The sequence below is a fragment of the Mandrillus leucophaeus genome, unplaced genomic scaffold (genome assembly GCF_000951045.1).
Source record: "Mandrillus leucophaeus isolate KB7577 unplaced genomic scaffold, Mleu.le_1.0 Scaffold335, whole genome shotgun sequence".
Taxonomy (NCBI): Eukaryota; Metazoa; Chordata; class Mammalia; order Primates; family Cercopithecidae; genus Mandrillus; species Mandrillus leucophaeus.
Genome location: NW_012103532.1, coordinates 208109 through 228136, shown reverse-complemented (window position 1 = coordinate 228136; position 20028 = coordinate 208109). Strand labels below are relative to the sequence as shown.

General features: G+C 42.1%; 1 protein-coding gene across 1 annotated transcript in view; it reads left to right on the top strand.

Annotated features, from left to right (window-relative positions):
* Positions 1 to 20028, top strand: part of PSMB7 (proteasome (prosome, macropain) subunit, beta type, 7) — a 62122-nt gene that overhangs the window by 17278 nt on the left and 24816 nt on the right. The window contains exon 6 of the mRNA XM_011988668.1: positions 13867 to 13925. Within this exon, the coding sequence (XP_011844058.1) occupies positions 13867 to 13925 (59 nt within the window). The remainder of the gene's footprint in view (positions 1 to 13866; positions 13926 to 20028) is intronic.

Here is a 20028-nt window from a genome sequence, read left to right as displayed (position 1 = left end):
TTTTTTTTTTTTTTTTTTGAGATGGAGACTCGCTGTGTTGCCCAGGCTGGAGTTTAATGGCTCGATTTCGGCTCACTGCAACCTCTACCTCCTGGGTTCAAGCAGTCCTGCCTCTGCCTCCCAAGTAGCTGGGATAATGGGCATGTGCCTGTAATTAGCCACACCCTGCTAATTTTTGTATTTTTAGTAGAGACAGGGTTTCACCGTGTTGGCCAGGCTGGTCTCGAACTCCTGACCTCAAGTGATCCACCCGCCTCAGCCTCCCAGAGTGCTGGGATTATAGGCGTGAGCCACTGTGCCTGGCTGGATTTTGTTTTAATTCATGCTTATTATTTTGAGTGAGCTACAAACCAAACCTCACACTCCAGATAAAATAGAAGGTCCTCCTAAATGAAGTGCCTCCATGGAACATTAGCATTCACTGTGGAATCAAGGCTTTCTGTAATTGTAGCTTAAGTGAGAAAATGAATATTTCATCTGCATTCTCATGTTTTAGTTAGATTGTGAGTTTTTTTATTATGAAGAATAAAAGCAAAACTTTGTAATTAATCTTTTTTTTTTCTTTTTTTCTGAGCAATTTGACAGTAAGAGCTGGAAGCTATAAATTAACCGGAAGACAAGGGTGTCTAAATTTTGTCTACCCATGGGCCTGTATTGGCGACTAGCCAGGCGCCTGAAGGCTGCTCTTAATTTACACTGAATAGAAGACACCTGTCTTGTCTTGCTCATCTTTAACTTGCTGCCCAGCTCGATCTGCATTGAACGTGGGGTCCCGGAGCCTCTTGTCTGAGGACTGGCCTTCTTGAGAGTTTACTTGGGAGACTAATATATCAGACTGTTTGTGGTGTGGCCTCTGGACAGCTTCTGTCCTAAAACCTTTGTGAACATCACATTGACCGTAATGAGAGCAGCGTTCATCCAGCTACAGCACCTACACCTGTTGTGGGATGCCTTACTGATATAGTCTTTGCACCATTGTGAGGTGGGTGCTATCATCCCTGTCTTAAAGATGAGGAAACTGAGGCTCAGAGAGGTTACTTGTACCACAAGTAAGGAAGTACGTGAGTGGGAATGGGAACCTCAGTCTCTGACTTTTTCCTGTTGGTACGTGGCGTGTGGTTTATTCTCTGAAAAGGGAAAGGATCCCTATTGTTTCATTTACTTCTTTTTTAAGAGAGTAATTTGGAAGAGACTACTGGTGATCGATTCATTTGATTGTTAAAAGCTAGGCAAGATTTTTTGACTTTATTAAGAAAGGGAAAGCATTTTAGTTATGTTTTTATAGACATAATGTGGGTTCTTTTAATTCTCAGATTAATTAGCTTATTCTTTGAACTTGCCAGCTTTTCTTTATTAGGCAAGCTGAAGTAGTGTCAGAAGAAGCTTGGGGACCATCTTTTGCTATTAGCTTGGCAGTGTTCCTTGTAGCAGCATTGGCAAGGTATATAAAATTTTTGTTTTTGCCTGCTTATCCACATAGAGAATTAACATGAATAAAATTTCAAGCATGACATTCCTGAAAATGAGGTCCTTGGACAATTTAGGAATGCTAACTTAAGGAATAAACATTGGTATGCACCATTAGGGAAGACTTGGGGTCACTGCCAGGGCCATCCAGGTAAAATTCTCCAGATAAACTGGTTATACAGTTTCCTAATTACTGGAATGCACCTACTAAGTCCCAGTTTACAGGGCCCCCAAGCAGTGAGGAAGATGTGGGACAGAGTAGTAAGCATGCTGGATGTCTCACCTTGTGGGCAGAAGAATCTTACAATTAAGTGAGAACTTAGGAACATGGATAGGGAGTTAAGATTTGCCATTGTTACGCTAAAGTACATCCTTTTCTGTATTTTTACACTAAAGTACAAGCTTTTCTGTATTTTTATACTAAAGCACAACCTTTTCTGTATTTTTATACTCAAGTACAACCTTTGTATAGATCCTTTGATATCTCCACATGACTTGATTTTGAAAGTTATCCTGCACTGGATCAAATTAGTGCACTTTAAGATGGCAAATGTTTCTTCTGTATTCGTTTTCAATTCTTAAATTGGATGCAAATTTAGCAGCATGTTTACTTCATAGAAACCTCAGAGGGCATATGTATGAACTTCACAGCCGTGTGTTGCTGGAAATTCTTCTGCCTGCTCTGGGGTCAGCCATGTGGTTGACTGTGTATAAGAGGCTTTAGAATCATGTGTCTCCATCGGAACTGGATTGCCTCTGTGCTTAGGTCTAGGAGACCCTATTCCAGCAGGAGCTTTGTCCGCACAGCCAGTGACTGCCTGGAGCAGGCTTTTCTCTAAACTCCTGAATGAAGTAGCACTTAGGATTCTAGAAAAAGAGGTGGAAGCCCTTGCTTTGGTCCTAGCTCTGCTTGACCAGAGCCTAGTCACCTAACCTCTGCAACTTCATAACCCCTATTTCTAAAATGAAGCTACTTTTTTTGACTTGGGAAGGTCCCAGGGTTATTGGGATGCTGAAAGGTCGCGTTTTATGTGCACATGCTCTGTAAATCACTGCTTTTTATGTGGATATGTTGCTTTTGGCGATTTTTTGAGGCAGTGTGGCTGAGTGAAAACTGGTTTTTGAAGTCAAATAAGGTTCAGATATTTTTTAAAGATATTAATTAACTTAATTATTTGTTTTTATTTTTTAGGGGCAGGGTCTTGCTCTGTCTCCAGGCTGAAGTGCAATGGTGTGATTATAGCTCACTGTACCCTCAAACTCCTGAGCTCAAGTGGCCCTCCCACCTCAGCCTCCCAAGTAGTTGGGACTTTGGGCGCACCACCACTGAATTTTTTTTTTTTTTTCTTTATTTTTTTGGTAGAGACTGGGTCTCACTGTGTTTTTCAGGCTGGTCTGGAACTTCTGGTCTCAAGTGATCCTCCTGCCTTGGCCTCCCAGAGTGCTGGGATTATAGGCGTGAGCCACTGTCCTTAGCCTGGGTTCAGGTCTTAAGTCCAACATTCATTTAGCTGTTTGACTATGAACATTGATTTCTTCTGTAATGCTTACTTCATGTGTGAGCATGAAGTGAGATACCAAACATAAGTCTTTTGTATGTAGCATGTTTTAGTGCCAATACATGTTTCTGTGTGTAGCTCTCTGTGTCAAGATTTCTCTGGCACTTCCTGCTTTAATATAAGATGCATTTTAGAAGATTTAAAATGTGCAGTGAATGGATTTTATATCTTAAAATTATGTTGCAATGGAGTGCCAAGAATAAAACAACTGGGAACCAAAAGCCCGTGAAAGTTGAATGAATGCATCTTGTTTCCTGGTTGCTGCAAAGGTGGTACTAAGCCAATAGATGGTGCCATGATATCAGGAAATGAGAAAATATTTACTTCTAAAATTCATCATATTGTTACAGGGAATGTAATATAGTCAGCCCTTGCCAGTTCTTAATCTATTCTAATTAGACTGGATTTTGTTCTTGATTCTGTGTAAAAAAATATTAAACACCTTTTATAGACAAAATGGTGAGATATTGAATTAATGTATGGGTGCTCCTCTCCTTTTTTCCCTGCTCTGACATTTTACCACAAAGTCTCCTGATTTGAATTGTCCTTAGCCTACAACCAAGTAAAAGCCCTTGCCAGAGCACTTTTCAGAACAGTTAAAGGAAATGCTAACAGTTTAAAGTTCTTTGCTTTAAACCCCACTGAGAGAGAGTGAGGTTAACTAGCTCATCTTTATCTGCTCTTGTTTCAGAATTAGACCAGAGTGCCCCTGCTAAAGGAAAATGCCTTTATATGCTTATGACCTAGTGCTTGATGCCTTTTACTTCCTCATTGGTCAGACTACGTGGAAAGTCATCTTAGGCATCAGAAGGCTTTTCACTGTGTAGTTCATAGAACGAGGGATTTGCTATTAACCAGATCTGGGTTCATGTACCCGTGCTGCCATTTCTGGCTGCATGACTTTGGGTAGCCGCCTTCCTTTCTGTGAATTTTAGCTTCTTCCATCCATACAATGAAAATAATACCGTCTAGTCCATCAGTTAAAGTGGAATGCCCTGAAATTTGGGAAGTTACTTTGAAATATGGAGCTGAGCTGAGTAAAGGGTGCCTTTAAGAGACTTGCCAGCTCCCTCTGCCCTGCACTCCCGCGGCAGGAGGCAGAGTGTATGCCTTGCACTCAGATTTGGTTTCCCGGTGGGGCCTCATGGTGCAGGGGACTGATGAAGATAGGCGCATTTTTGGGTAATTTTCATCCTCCATTTTGTCCTGTGAAAGGGTAGGTGACACCTGTGCTTTAGGGAAAAAATGTTCTCGCTCCATATCTTGTGACATTTCATTAAAATGCATTAATGAAATAAAACTTTTCACATTTTAGGCCCTGATGCCCTGATTGTTAGTCTTTTCTGAAGAATAAGTGTTTATAACCTGTCAGTTCAATGAGATGTTGCAGTTGCAATTATAAGAAAAATCCCTGTTCCCTTCAAGTGGTGTTTTAAATTATTAGGGTGAAATTTAACTCCTCTTTGACTACATTACATTTAGAAAAGGAACTCCATTTTTTGAGGAATTAGTTTTTGAGTGAAATTGTTGAATGCCTTACAAATATTTTTAGCATATTAAATGGAATACTTTTTTTTCAATTCACTGGGAATAAAAGGTAGACTTTGACATTAAGGTACATTTACTGATGAAAAGGAAGCATTCCTCCCCCTCATGAGGGGTTTAAATGTAATACTCAGTGCTTACTCAGGAGTGAAAACATCAAATTAAACTGTTTATGCTGACAAAGGACAAATCTGGATTTCAGCAAGCGATGCAAGATTGTCTGATTGCTTGGCTTGCCTCGCCAGGAGCTTTTGGCCAAGACTTATAATGAAATGCATGCATACAATTAAACCATTTAAAGCCGGCGTGTGTTCTACCGAGCAGTGAGAGGTGCTCCACTGCTCTCTAGTGGCTGGACGTGGTCCCCCGGTGCCCAGCTTGTTTTATATTCATCAATCAGCTCTGCACACATTGGCATTGTCGGCCTCCAGAGCAAGCACCAGTACCAGGAGACGAGGCCTTGGAGGCAGGAATGGAGTGAAAAATGATCCCAGTCTGTGGGTATGTGGAAAGCACCAAATTTTACCCAGAATGAGTGGCCAGTTGACTAACAATGAGCAAGTGTGAGTAAGCGTTCTGTCAGGGAGAGCTGACACTGATGGATTAGAAAGTTCTGTGTGTGACTCTGTTATCACCGCATACATCTTACACCTTGGCAGGCCACGGTGGCAAACAGGTCCTTGGCTGCTTAAAATGGACCGCTCTTTAGCAGAAGGAGCAGCTTTTTTTCCTGAGAAGATCTGGTTAAATTGATTTGGGGAAAAGTGGTAGAAATCCATTTCCTGCTGCCTCTCATGACTTCATGACTTTGAGAAAGAAATTCTGAAGACCTCTGTTTCCATGAAAGCTGCCAACCCTGGGACTCGCTGAGAGTGATTGTATAAAATAGCTGCCTGGAGGGCCAGGATCTTGTTGGAGAGGAATTTCATCAGCCAGCTTTTCTTGAGCTTTTAGTGTCCCCAGCATTTTGCTTTACACGCGCCATCTTGTGCAACCCTCAGAGCCACCCTTTGAGGAAGGCGCCTCCTGTCTTGTGCCCCTTGTTCAGGGAAGGAACCTAGTTCGGTAGGGCTGCTGTGCCCCTTGGTTTCCGGTCGCAGCATTCACGTTGTGCTTAATGCAGTTGCTTGTGCCTCCTGGAGCAACTTTGGCAGCTTTGCAGAGCTCAGAGTGATGTGCACAGCTAGGGAGCACCAGGGCTGGGCCACCTCTTGTGCCTCTTGGTGTTCCCAGAGCCTGCCGCTGCTGTGTGGGCACCTGGGAATGGGTTGTTTGAAGAAAGAGTGGGAAGTTGCCCTTCTGAAGGGTGCATGAGCTTGATAACCCATACTTCAGAACAGGACTTAGGTTTAAAGCTTGGCCCCGCTTCCTGTCGACTCTTGCCATGGGCAAACTATTTGGAACCAGTTGAGTCTCAATTTCCTTGTCTGTAAAAGGGGCAAATACTCCCAGTACTTGAGTTCAGGGTCCAGGACCTAAGACCCTCAATAAATATTTTCCCCTTCCCCAGTTTGAGAGTTAGTGAGCATCTGATTAGAAAAAGCAAATTTCTACCTTTCAGGTCCTTCCTAGCTTTTGACTTAGAAGCAGCAGGTTTTAGGAAATTATTTCAGTCTTACTGTTTCTTTAGCATATCTAATAACATAGATTATAGAATTGCTAAGTTTGTTGAGTATTTTAGTGAACTCTGACATAGAAAAATAACACATTTTTAAATGTGTAGAACAAGTAAAAGCAATATCTAGATTGTAAAATTTCAGATTTCATCCTGAATTGGATTGTTCTCTCAGAAAAAGTTAGTTTCAAAGTGAATTACTAATCCTGCTAAGCTAAGATCGAAACACTTTCAGAGGTTTTAGAAAATGGAGACTAATTTCAGGTTTTTTTTTTTGAATGAGACTATTTTAAAATAAATGCTGTTATAACAGATACTTGAGTGGCATTGCTAAACAGTGAATGGCATATGTTTAATCATTTAAAATATTTAACTAAATTCCAGTCTCATTTGAATTTCCAAGCGAAACAACACAAATTAACTATATCCAGATGTGTGTGGTAATCATTGAGCTGAAATCTAAAGAAAAAGCAAGTTTGAAAGCATGCTTTTTTGGGGTGGGGAGCTAAGAAAAGATAGCTCCATCTCCCAGGCTTACTTGCTAATCTTGATTTCAAGCATTTGGCTTTGCTATTTAAGAGGCAAACGTGGTGGAATGGAAAGAACATCGCACACTTTAAATTCAGAAAGATCTGGCTTCAGAATCCCAGATTTGCTTATCACTGGCTGTGTGATCTGGGCACGTTCCTTATCTCTGAGCTTTATTCTCCTTTTGTAAGTGGGACTGCTACTACTTGCCATGCCTGAAGAGCAAACAAAACTGATGTGACTCTGCTGTGAAAGTTCTTAAGTACTGTGTGCATCTGTTGTAGTTTGTTCAGTGCTGTGTTTGCCACAGAGTACGCTTCTGGATAAGTGGGGTCTAGCCCCATGCTGAAATGCTCAGAGGACTTCATTATTAAGATGATTGTACCTCTAAGACAGTCCTAAGGAAGCCCTCTTAAGGACGGTGAGAAGGAGAGATTGGGGTATTTGTTTGTGATGATTGATTGCTGCTGTTCTTTGGGTCTGTTGACTCATGCATGGATTGACCTTTAGGCCCTTGTATACAAATTTAAGAAATAAGCTGCCTGCTGCTGCTGTTATACAGAAAGACTATGGCAGCTAGCAAAGTCTTGGTCTTTTGCTTGGTTTTTCCATCCCCTCACAATGTTAGATTTTCTCCAATTTTTTATACCCTAAAAAATTGCTATTAATGTATGCACTTTGAAGAAAAATTAAAAAATATAAGTAAACAAAAAGAAAATAAGCTTAATATTTTGATTTATGTGCTTCCAGGTTTGTATAATATATAGTGCATAAGTGTATCTGTTAAGTTTGCTTTGGAACATGTTTTCCCCCTCTAAATATTATAGCATGGATAGCTTCCCATTGCCAGAAAAATGTATTTCTACTTTGTCATGTTTAATGTCTGTGTGTATAGTATTTTATTGTTGATTTTCCCTGGCTCCTGGTTGTTGAACCTTTACATTTACTTCCAGGTATGTTTTTTTTCCCCTTTAATCTAAACAGTGATCTTTTAAGATACGTGACTTGGGTACTTGTCCATGTGTTTCTTTAGAATAAGTTCCTAAGAGACTTGCTGGTTTGGTGGGTATGTGTAGCTGTGTGATTTCCAATTGATGTTTCTACATTGCCCATTAGAAGAGTTCTATCCATTTCTGCTTCTCCAAGTGTGTCAGAGTACCCATTTGATCACACCTTTATCAGCACTGTTGTTCTTTTTAATCTTTGCTAATTTAAAAGGCAAAAAGTAGTTATTTTACTTCAATTCGTATTTCTTTGATTGCTAGTGAACTTGATCAGTGTTGCTTAATGTGTATTGGCCTCTGCCTTTTCTCTTTTGTAAACTACTGTCTTCTCCGTTGGAGTCTTGATGTATTTATCTGTGAGCTCTTTTTAGTTATTAACGTTGTGCATGTTGCATGTATTTTTCTGAGTTTCAGGGCTTTCATTTTACATTCTTAGAGGAGCTAGTAATTTTGTTTATAAGCCAGTGGGCCTGCTGTTATAAGATGTTTCATTTTAACAGACTGGCTGGAGGTGTGGTCCTTGTGGAACTGGTGCTTGGGACCCCTTCTCCCGGGGCTCAGCAGATGCAGGCGACAAGAGGGTGGGACCCCTTCTCCCGGGGCCTAGCAGATGCAGGTGACCCAGAGTGTTGTCTCGAGGGTCTGTGGGTGAGTCTGGCCCTAACACAACTGGGAAACAGGCCGAGTGCTCTTTCCAGGACTCCACAGGGCATTGGTTGCAGAGGAGCTCTTTGAATGAGGACCTAGCTGGAGCAGCTGTGGAGTGTGTGCAGTGGATGGGGGAGGGCCCTGCAGGTGAAAGGGAAGGAGACATTTGTCCTTCCTGCCTCCCTGTCTCTCCACAGCCCAGCTCCTTGGTGGGTTGGGGTGGCGAGTGTTGAGCAGGGTATCTAGGTGGGCTCGGGGGAGGGCAGTTGATGCAGGAGGTCAGTCTGAGGGGACTAGGTAGCCATCACAGTGTCCTTACTTATAGTCACCTCTCTAAGTGCTGGTCACTGAATTGCACCTTGTTTTTCTGTTTCAAAGAGCTTTGTTCTGGAAGCAATACTGGGTACTCAGTAACCGTGGGTGTGCTGAAAAGGCAGGCTTGGTGAAGGTTGCTAGGGAGCAGCTTCATGGAAACTACTGATGAGACTGGGAGTGTCAGTAGTGTTAATATAATGCAGAAATCCAGGAAGGGCCGTTCACTCCTGTGATATCACAGTGGTTTGGACTGGACTAGGACGTACAATAGGACTTGGTTTTGCGGTTTTAAAGCCCTTTTTCCTTTTAGAAAATTGAACTGGCTTTACACTTGAGTTTGTCTTATATTCAACCTAGTATGGTAAACTAGGCAATAAATACTGCTTTACACCTTATCAAGGCATTTACTGCTATCCTCACGCCTTCAGGGGCAGCTCAGAGTTTTTTCCAGCTCCCTCATTTGGACAGTTGGCCTCACCTTTTTGTGCAGCTTACTTCAATAAGCGTCTCTCCTATTGCTGCCATGTGTCAGAGACTGCTGGGGATGAGGGCTGTGGATATGAAAGGATGGACAAGTTGCAGAGATGAGAGTGGTAAACCCTGTGGCTGGGGGGTGACCAAGGAAGGGTTCTAGGAAGAAGTGTTCTCTCAGCTGGAGTTTGAAGGGTGACTGGGAGTTCTGTGGACTGTCGGGGCAAACGGACTGCCATGTGCAGTGTGAGATAGGCTTGAACTGGCATGGGCATTTAGGAAATCATGGGCAGTGTGGTGTTGGTGGAGTATCAGGGGTGTGTATGGGGGATGGGAGGGAGCAGAAGGAGGTAGAAACCTGGTCATGGAAGGTCTTGCATGTCCTCTCTCAACTGTATTGTGGTATATAGGACTTTCTGTATGAGAGCGCGACATAGGGTCACAGCTGAGACAGGAATCCTGCCCCTGTGCTTGTTTCCTGTAGTCCTAGACAAGGAGCTTTCTCACGTTAGTGGGTTGCTGTGAGGATGATGAAATGACCTAAAATAGACTGCATGGCACCTGGCGGGTGCTCAGCAGAAGGCCCTTGTTCTTCTCTTTGGCTTCCTTCTCCTCCCAACTGGAGTAAGTTCTCTGAGGCCTCACTCTTGCATGTCCTCTCTGACATGCCTTTCCTTCTCTGGCATGCTCGAGTGTACCGCAGAGACCCAGTCTTGGCCACACTGTCCCCTGGCTTTTCTGTGTATCTGTTCTTTAGTGGGAAATCAGACAGTTCTGATGTCTAAGATGTCTCTGCTTTTGGAATAAAAACTCAGAGCAAATGATCCTTCAAAAGATTTTCACCTTGGTTTTGTTTATGAAGAGGGTGCCAGCTTAGGCAGTTGATGCTGAAATAACAGTGTCTCAGGGCGTTGTTAGTGGTTTATGGGGAAAGAGGATATAATATTTTAACATTTTACAGGTCACATAGTGGCTGTACTAGAATGGCGTTTGACTGGTGATTTATTGTATATGGTTTTGGATGTTGGACCAGTATCTAGGAAACTTGAATGAAGTTATCTTTAAAGAATACTGGTCTGAGTTTACCATCTTTTTTTTTTTATTTTTTTTATTTTTTTTATTTTTATTTTTTTGAGATGGAGTCTTGCTCTGTCACCCAGGCTGGAGTGCAGTGGCCGGATCTCAGCTCACTGCAAGCTCCGCCTCCCGGGTTCACGCCATTCTCCTGCCTCAGCCTCCCGAGTAGCTGGGACTACAGGCGCCCGCCACCTCGCCCGGCTAGTTTTTTTGTATTTTTTAGTAGAGACGGGGTTTCACCGTGTTAGCCAGGATGGTCTCGATCTCCTGACCTCGTGATCCGCCCGTCTCGGCCTCCCAAAGTGCTGGGATTACAGGCTTGAGCCACCGCGCCCGGCCTTTTTTTTTTTTTTTTTTTTTTTAAATGGCCAACTTCTTGTTCCTTGTGTCCCCCACTGCATTGCCTTGAAATTATGTTCTCTTGTCACTTCAGGCAATTGCAGTTGTATTTTAAATTCTCACCGCAGTTTTCTAAATGGCAGACACACATTCAGAGGTACCTACAAACCTGTTGACAGGTTTTCTATCTCCAAACACTAATGTGTGTTTCTGAAAAGGGGGCACCAAAGTCCTCCTTTCCTGAAAAGCTCGGAGCAGGAGCTCATTTGCAAGTGATTTGGAAATTATTTTTAATGTTGAATTTCCCTTTCAAGTTTATTTTGGGGCCCACTTGTCTTTGATTTCATGGGAAGCAGAATCAGGTTGGGAAGCTCCTGCTTTTCAGAAAACTTCTCGAGAGTGTGTCTGTGTGTGCCTGCACGTGTGTGTGTATATATATATTTTTTTTGAGGTACAAAAAGGGGAAGTCAGAAATACAGTGTAGTAAAAGTCCCAAGTCCTATGTTTACTTGTCTTATACCTTTCAGCTCTAAAAAAACATAACAAAATTGCCTGTCTGATAATGTAGAGAGCCTCCCCACACTGGAGAGAGACTCTTCTGTTCCAAGAGTCTGTGGGTTTAGTGTGTGATTTCCACTTATAGAAATTTTGTCTGTAGTATTGTTTCTAGGCAGGAAAAAGGTGTTTTGTTTTGTTTTGTTTTGTTTTGTTTTTGAGACAAAGTCTCACTCTGTCACCCAGGCTGGAGTGCAGTGGCGTGACCTGGGCTCACTGCAAGCTCCGCCTCCTGGGTTCACGCCATTCTCCTTCCTCAGCTTCCCACGTAGCTGGGACTACAGGCGCCGCCACCACGCACGGCTAATTTTTTGTATTTTTAGTAGAGATGGGGTTTCACTGTGCTAAGCAGGATGGTCTCCATCTCTTGACCTCGTGATCCGCCCGCCTCGGCCTCCCAAAGTGCTGGGATTACGGGTGTGAGCCACCGCGCCCAGCCAGGAAAAAGGTTTTAAAGAAATAATTATTTGGGGAGGGAAGTATTTTTCATTTCTTAAATTATTGAGTGAAGCTGAGCAGAAGGAAATATATGTGCCTAGGAAAAAGAATAGAGCCAAAAAAAAAAGAAAAAAAATTTACTGTGAAACTGCCAAAGAAAGGAATGGCCCCGGAGGAAAAAACAGCTAGTGATTTTTAAGGAAAAATGCCTTTAAGGTAAGCTTGTTTTTCTCTTTTAACAATTCATTACAGTTTTCCACAAGTTGTTAGCTCCTAGCTAAATACCTGCCTTCTCCCTGTCCTTTTTTAAATGTTTATTTCGGACCTCTGGTTGATTACCCTTGGGCTCTTCGTGGAGATACTCCTGGACTTCGTTGGAAGAGGCCAGCCTGCTCACAAATGCTCTGCAGGATTGGTTTATATCTAGAAGTGTTTTTTGCTGAGATTCTTCATTTGCAGTTGCCTCGTTCATTCATGGCAGCTGTCTTTCGCTTTCCACACAAAACCAGCTTGCTTTTACTAGTAAGTCTGAGACTGGCTCTCACCTGGGCCTGAAAACAGCAACTTAGGTTGCTTTTCCCCGTGACCTCTGAATCTCAGAGTAAACGTGTGACTCACAGAACGTTGGTGGAGTTTGACCCTGTTTCCACATCTTCAAGGACATGTTTACTTTGAAATTCAGAGGTTTGTTTTGCTGAATTTGCTCTCGCCTATGTGCTAGTTTTATCCGAGTGTACTAGTTTTATATCTGTTTAATTTCTGTCTCCTTTTCAGAGGGCTTTTAATGTCCCTTTAGATCACCATTTTAGTTTTTTTTTAAAAGGAGAAAAAATTGTGAGGGGGGAAAATGGGGTTGCCTTTTGCTCCCAAAGCCTAAATGAATAGTCATTGCTTGTAATGCTGGTCTACACTTGACGCTTCCTACTGCTTTAGATGTGATGTATCCGGTACTGTGAAGGTAATGATCCTCAACCGCAGCAATATTCCCTAACAGGAGTATCTGTCATATTCATCGGGATTACCATGTTCATTGATTTGTGTCTGTAAATCTGCCGTTTCTACCCTTTAAATTTGATCTATAATTGGACCTCCTTAAATGGTTCAGATAAGGTAGTCTGTATTTTCTCAACGCGGCGTTGCTGTCAGCTTCTCCTTTTTCATTATACATTCAGCAGACTTGATAAAATCAGCAGGACACCTCATTTGAAACTGTTTAATCGCTGCCTTTTTCTTTTGCTAAACCATTGAGGTGGTCAAGCGATGTACACAAATCATTTTAAGTAGAAAATATGGTTTTCTCTGTGACCTAGCTAAATAGATAGTGTTATGCAAAACAAGTTAAAAAGTAATAAATGCCAAAAAAATCTTCTAATTGGAGTAAAAAATTGTGGGCAACTCTATCCTCTCTCCAAAAGTGGAGTATACTGAAATATTGCCAGGACCTGTAAAGACAAGATGATGATTTTCTAAGGATTCTCTGGTTTTTGAACAAAGCAAATTTAAATTTTCAAGGAGTGCTGAGCTGCCTTTTGCGTCCATTCAAAGGGAGCCCACACTTATTCGTAATGCCTTTACATCCTACTTTTGTAGGGATAAATTTGCTATCTGTTAATGTCTATGCAGCGTAACCTTTCAGCCATTTGCTATTGTGATAATAAATTTTTGTTTCTTTGTCATTTTGTCTATTCAGCTGTTACTCTTCAAAGTACAAACTAAAAATAATAGCTCCAAATAAATGCCACATAATAAAGTGTTTTACAGTTGTAGCTGGAATAACCTGGTGGCTGCTGCTCGCAGTTCTGTTACCATTTGCTGGTGCGGTAGTTTCTTCCCTGCGTGTCAAGGTGACTCTACCAGGGCCAGCTCATTAAAACAATCTTTTCTTTCGAACTGGCTTGGTATTTAGCGCTATACCCAGCAGCCTGCCAAGGCACAATATGGAGCACTAGACTCACAACATAGAACATGGGAAATTATGTGGCAGTCACTGTTTGAAAAAAATCCAAATTCTCCATAACCTTATTTTCATGCTTCAGCATTTTATTGTGAATAATTTACAGTTATACCTGTCAGTGGTGGAAGTAGGACCAGTTGCAGATTTACCTTAGATAGTGGTAAGTGTGACTCCGGGCTTTTGAAGAGCACTGTTTTCACCTGGTTTATGTGGCCCTGTGGAATTAATATTTACACTGCACTTGAATGAGACACTGGGCATGTTTTGCTGTTTTTGTTGCCCCTAGGTAAACTTGAGATGGAGAAGCTGGTATATCATAAAATACGCTAAAAGTGCACCTTTTTCTTACAGGTTCTGGCTCCTTGGCAGCAATGGCTGTATTTGAAGATAAGTTTAGGCCAGACATGGAGGTATGTAAGTCCCTGCAGTTTTATTCTCTTTCAGAGATTTTTCTGGTTTTGTCTTGAACATTTACAAATTGATTGCTGATTCCTCCCGAGCTTGTACGGCACTGTTGTTAGTTGGAATGTTCTTTGGCACAGATGGTCTCTTTGCCGAAGAGACCAGCTTCCTTTTGTAGTGGCCCAGCTGTGCCCTTCCTTGGGCTTGAGGCACCAGCGCTATCCAGTTTTTTGCTCTGGGCTTTGGGCTGTCTAGGAATCTTCTGGACTGTAAAGGCAGCGACAACGTGGAATGTTTTCTTGTGCACCAAGCTTTCTGTGTCACGATATCTCAAAATGACAGGTTTTTCTGTTCTTACTAAGAATAGAAAAAACGGTGTATGTCTTTGCATGTTACAGAGACATAACCTGAAAAGGGAGGCAGTTTTAAAAATCCCTATAGGTGATTCTGCATCTGGCAGAAGATGGGGACAAGACCATGCATGTGGTGGAATCATCTCAGAGTGTAGTGATCTGGTGTCTCAGATACATGTATGAGAGATTCTTTTATTGTATTTTCTTTGGTGGTGGGGGAAGGTGGTATCTTCTGAATGACACTCCACTTAAGTCTACTTTAATGATAGATTGTCCCCACCCCCCACCCCCCACATCTTCAGGACAAATGCACAGCTCTTCCATGGTCACTGTCACAGGAATGTTGGATATGCCTGGATCCATCATGGTACCACGTTATTCCTCCACGGCACTACATCCTTGCCGCTAAACCAGCATTCGGCACATAAGCTTTTTTGATGGTTATTAATTTTTTGATGGGGAGTATCAACTTCTTTTTAACAATTAATAGGTAGTTTATGAGTGGTTTACCCTATTTCTTAGTATATAGGTTTCTGCCATTTCTGACTTTGCAGTATTGTTTAGGGGCCAGAGGGTGTCTCTGGGAATTGCTTTTTGACAGTGCCTTATGTCCAGTCATCTTTGGAAAAGACTGCATATTAAAAATACTTTGTTCTTCCGTCATCTCATTGTCATTGGAGCACCAAGTGTCGTTGGAACTCTGAAGCTCTCTCTGCCCTTTAGGTTCGGACCAAGTGCTGTCAAAGCCAGAGAAAATAGGATTAAAGATACTGATCAGCCAGGACAGACAGGGGTTTTCTGCAGGAAACTGCGACACCTCTCCTCGGTACATGGGGATAGCTCAAATAAGTGACTTGGTCGCTCTGCTAGATTCCTTCCCTTCTCGGATAGCTGCAGGAATTAAAACATAGTGTATAGAATTTAGGGGTTTTATACTAAAAATGATAGTGTCTTGTTCCAATTAAGAATAGTAAACAAGTCCAAGTATAGACTATAAATGAGATTAGGATTCTGTTCTCATTTCTCAATGTGAACAGTTGTTCCCATATCAGCATTATTTTCTGTTTGGCCTTCTTAAATATAGAGAAAAAATAGGATATATTAATACTAGGTCACTTGAAAAAAAAAAGAAAAAAGTTCCCCAGTCTTGTAACTACAGGAGAGGAGTTCCTAAGGTTCTACACATCCATTAGAATTCACAGAGGTACAGGGAGGCAGACTCGGAGTTTTGTTTAGAAAATCACCTCAGTAATGCCAAATCCTTCTTTAAAACACATTAATCTTTTCACATCTTCCTGAAAGCTTTGATTGGACTTGTGTATGTTAAATAAAAATGAGAATTGCAGGAAAAGTTGAGAGTATGAGGTACATTAGAAGTGACTTAATTTTACATTGTTTAGAGTTTGGATTTGAAATGGTTCAAAGGCTGTGAATTTAATATTTGATGTGATTTTGGGAAGTAAAGGGGAATGTCAGCATCCCTTCAATAAAATTGATACTATCAATCTGAAGAATGTTTCTTAGATCAGTTGCGTCCATAACTGGGAGCACTTGGTTCTGCATTAGCTGTGAGACCTTGAAACAGGTTGGCCATATTCTTATTTCACATTGATTATTTAAATGGACAGTTTTAGGTGACTGATTTTTATTCACTTGTTATTGAAACCACATGCACACTGACAATCAGTGAAAATCACTTTATTTATTTGAGACAGTCTCGGCTGGGCGCAGCAGCTCATGCCTGCAATCCCAACACTTTGAGAGGCCGAGGTAGGGGGATCACTTGAGGTCAGGAGTTCGAGACCAGCCTGACCAACATGATGAAACCTGTCTCTACTAAAAATATGAAAATTAGCCAGGCATGGTAGCAGGCGCCTGTAATCCCAGTTACTCGGGAGGCTGAGGAAGGAGAATCACTTGAACCTGGGAGGCGGAGGTTGCAGAAAGCTGAGATCATACCACTGCACTCCAACCTGGGTAACAGAGCCAGACTCTGTCTCAAAAAAAAAAAAAAGAGGGAGAGACAGAGTCTCATTCTGTCACCCAGGCTGGAGTGCAGTGGCATGATCTCGGCTCACTGTAACCTCTGCCTCCTGGGTTCAAGCAATTCTTGTAGAGACTGGGTTTCATCATGCTGCCCAGGTGGGTCTGGAACTCCTGAGCTCAAGCAGTCTGCCTACCTTGGCCTCCCAAAGTGCTGGAATTACAGGTGTCAGCCACCATGCCCGGCCGAAAATCACTTTATTAAGGTGAAGATGGTACCTTCTTCTTTAGTGGTTGAGTTTGAAAGTAAACAGAAGGCACATAATAGAATAACAGCTGTCAGCAGATAATTGTTTAAAGATCTCAAGAGATGTTAATAGTTAGTAGGAAACATTTATTGCGAAGACCAAGCCACTAACTGACCACACTGTTTGCTTTTGGTGAATATTAAATGAAGGCCGAGACTGCCTAGCAAAGTTGAGAGGACACCATTTTAGATTCAGCCAAGGCAACTGTCATTTCTGGTTCTGCGTTTGTATAGAACTCATAACAAAGACATTTTGGTTTAAAATTTCCAAACTTTTACTTTTCCTTCTTTCCAGGGAGACTTACTTTCTGTGTCCAGAAGCCCAGGATAACTTTTCTTGCCTAATTAGAGACCACAGAATTGGGTGACTAAGCCTGCTGTTTCCTTTCAGTGTGGAAAGGCTTCTGGATGTGTCTCAGACAGAAAGCCAGGAGAACAGCACTGCTGCCTTTCACACCTAGAATGGGTTGCCAGGACAGTAACTGCCACTCACTCACAGAGAATTGCGTTGCAAAGGGGCAGTTTTAGGCTGTTGTAATAACAAATTTTTTAACCAACAGTAATTTTTAGGCCAGACTTATGAAACAAACTCTTGGCTTTATTGTTAAAACAAATTACAAAATAGAGGAAGCCCAAAGTCTTTCTGTTTCCTGATCTACAAACCTGTACTTTGGATAGTGCTGGGCCTTTGGACTATAATATTTATGGAATACAAGTTCCTCCCCCCTTAAAAATCTTTCTTGCATTCTCGTCATCTCTAGCTGCACTGTCCAGTGCTAACCTCAGGTGGTTATTGAGCATTTGAAATGTCAATTGAGAGGGTCTGTAAGTGGAAAACACACACCAGGTTTCAGAGACTTAATGCAGGAAGCTTTTAAAACATCTCAATAACTTTTATACTGATTATATGTTAAATGGTACTGTTTTAAGTATATTGGCCAAATAAACATATTAATAAAATATCATCTAATTCTACTTTTTAAACTGTAGCTACTAGAACATTTATTGGGCAGGGCCAGCCTATCACTGCGTTTTGAACTTGTCATTTACACATTACATTTAAGGTTTCTGCTATATCCAGGTGCCACCTGCTCTATTAACTTTTTTGAAAATTTAAATTAACTCTAATAAATTAAGGTATATTTTACATATAATAAAGCGCACAGATCTTTTTTTTTTTGAGACGGAGTCTCACTCTATCACCCAGGCTGGAGTGCAGTGGCGCCATCTTGGCTCACTGCAAGCTCTGCCTCCCGGCTTCATGCCATTCTCCTGCCTCAACCTCCCCAGTAGCTGGGACTATAGGCGCCCGCCACCACGCCCAGCTAATTTTTTGTTTTTTTTAGTAGAGACTGGGTTTCACTTTGTTAGCCAGGATGGTCTCGATCTCCTGACCTCGCGATCCGCCCGCCTTAGCCTCCCAAAGTGCTGGGATTACAGGCGTTGAGTAAAGTGCACAGATCTTGAGTGTATATCGTTCAGTGGGTTTTGGCGCTCAAATGAAGACAGAGAACATTTCTTTAACCCTGAGGGCCCCTTTTCAGTCAGTTCCATTCTCCATCTTTCCCACAACCACTTTGATTCACCTTTTTAACTTAAATTTATTTTTAAATACAGTTTATATTTGAAATCCTGGATTTGATGTACTGGTTCTACTTTTCTTTTTCTCTTTTGAGACAGGATCTTGCTCTGTTGCCCAGGCTGAAGTGCAGTGGCATGACCAGGGCTCACTGCACTCTCAGCTTCCCAGCCTCAAGTGATCTTCTCACCTCTGCCTCCCAAGTAGCTGGGACTATAGTTGTGTACCACAACGCTTGGCTAATTTTTTTGAATTTTAGTAGAGATGAGGTCTCACTGTGTTGCCCAGGGTGGTCTCAGACTCCTGAGTTCAGATGAACCACCATGGCCAGCCTGTATTTTTCTTCAAGACACATGAAAGTGGGTACATACTATTAATAGAAATAAAAATGATTCATATATCACCATCACGTGTAAGCCCAGGGATTAAACTTTGGGGGAACATAGGTTCCCTTTGGTCATTCTTGTCTGCTCACTGTTCTTTGAATATAGCGTGCACTGGCTGGCTGTGGACTCCTTACCTCTGGTGCCCGCCAGCAGTACCCTCAGTTGCTGCTTCATTTATTTGTGCCCCTGTGCTGCACTGTACACATCTGTCCTGTTGTTTTCTGAGGCATCTCCTCCATGCCAGTGAGAGAGGGAGCTCCTTGAGGGCAGGGGCCATGAAATCATCTCTGTTCTTAGCTCCTGAGGTTCAGTATGTGTGTGTTGCCTTGAGACAGTAGAAGAACCCTGAGCTTAGTCTGAGTTACCAAAAACACCTGGGAAATGGAAGGGACTTTCTCTTCTTCTTATCCGGAAAGTGCTTATCTTTTCAAGATAACAGAGGATGATAACCAGCACACTTCTCAAATAGCATGCAGTATTGGGGCACAGAATCAGCAAAGCAAGCACCCCATTAAGGACACAGGGAAAATGAAGATGGGGCAAAGGGCAAATGCTCATTGGGAAATTACAGGCCAAAAAAGCGGAAGAGTGAAACCCAGCTGGGATTCATAAATGCCCAAGATGGGCTTCTGCTGTTTTAAGTTATCTGAGCCGTGACTTGCCTCAAGTAAAAGTCCTCAGTTCCTGAGTTTCAACTAACCCTGTGAGCTTAGGGCACATTAAAAATCTTCAAAAAGTCTCACCCAGTTTTGGCCTAAACGCTACCTCGAGTGGTCTTCTAATTTTCATTTTTTTGTTTGTTCCCTTGCTGTGAGCCCGAATTCTTCTCGGGCAGGGACTGTGGGTACACCTGGTCGTTTCTGTTCCCTTGCCCTAGTATGGTGACTGGTGCATCGTAGGTATTCAGCCAGTATGTGTTGAATGGGTGGATAAAAAGTTGACCTGATGACAAGGGGTCAGTTAGGTGAGAGGTTTTTTGGTGATGATGAATTGCTCAGAGCGTTCCCCCAGATTTTTTTTCCTCTATTGTTAAGGCTGGTGTAAGAATTCAGCTCCTGGTCCTGGTTGTTACCCATAGGCTAGCTTAGCTGGACAGGAAAACTAGTGATAACCATGCTGGGGCATTTTCAGTCCATTTTCCAGTTAAGAATAAGGAGTTTGACCATGGTACCTGGAAATATGGTGCTAGCTTGGCAGATATGTATCTTGAAAATTTCTAAAATGAAACATGTATTTGGTTTTAAGGGAGAGAGAATTAAATGAATCTGATAATGTAGGTGAATTTTCCTTCCATTCCATTTCTTTGTAAGAAGGGATGTTTTCATTTGGCCTACTGAGAAATTTAAACTCTTGGAGATTACAATTCATTAAAATGGGTAGAAGATTAATATTTAGTGTGTCAAGATCAATACTGCCCCCTCTTTGCACTAATTGTCAGAATATCGTGCGAGGGCCGCTGAAGGGTAGTGGTGTGCGGCAGGACCCTCACATCACAGGGAGATG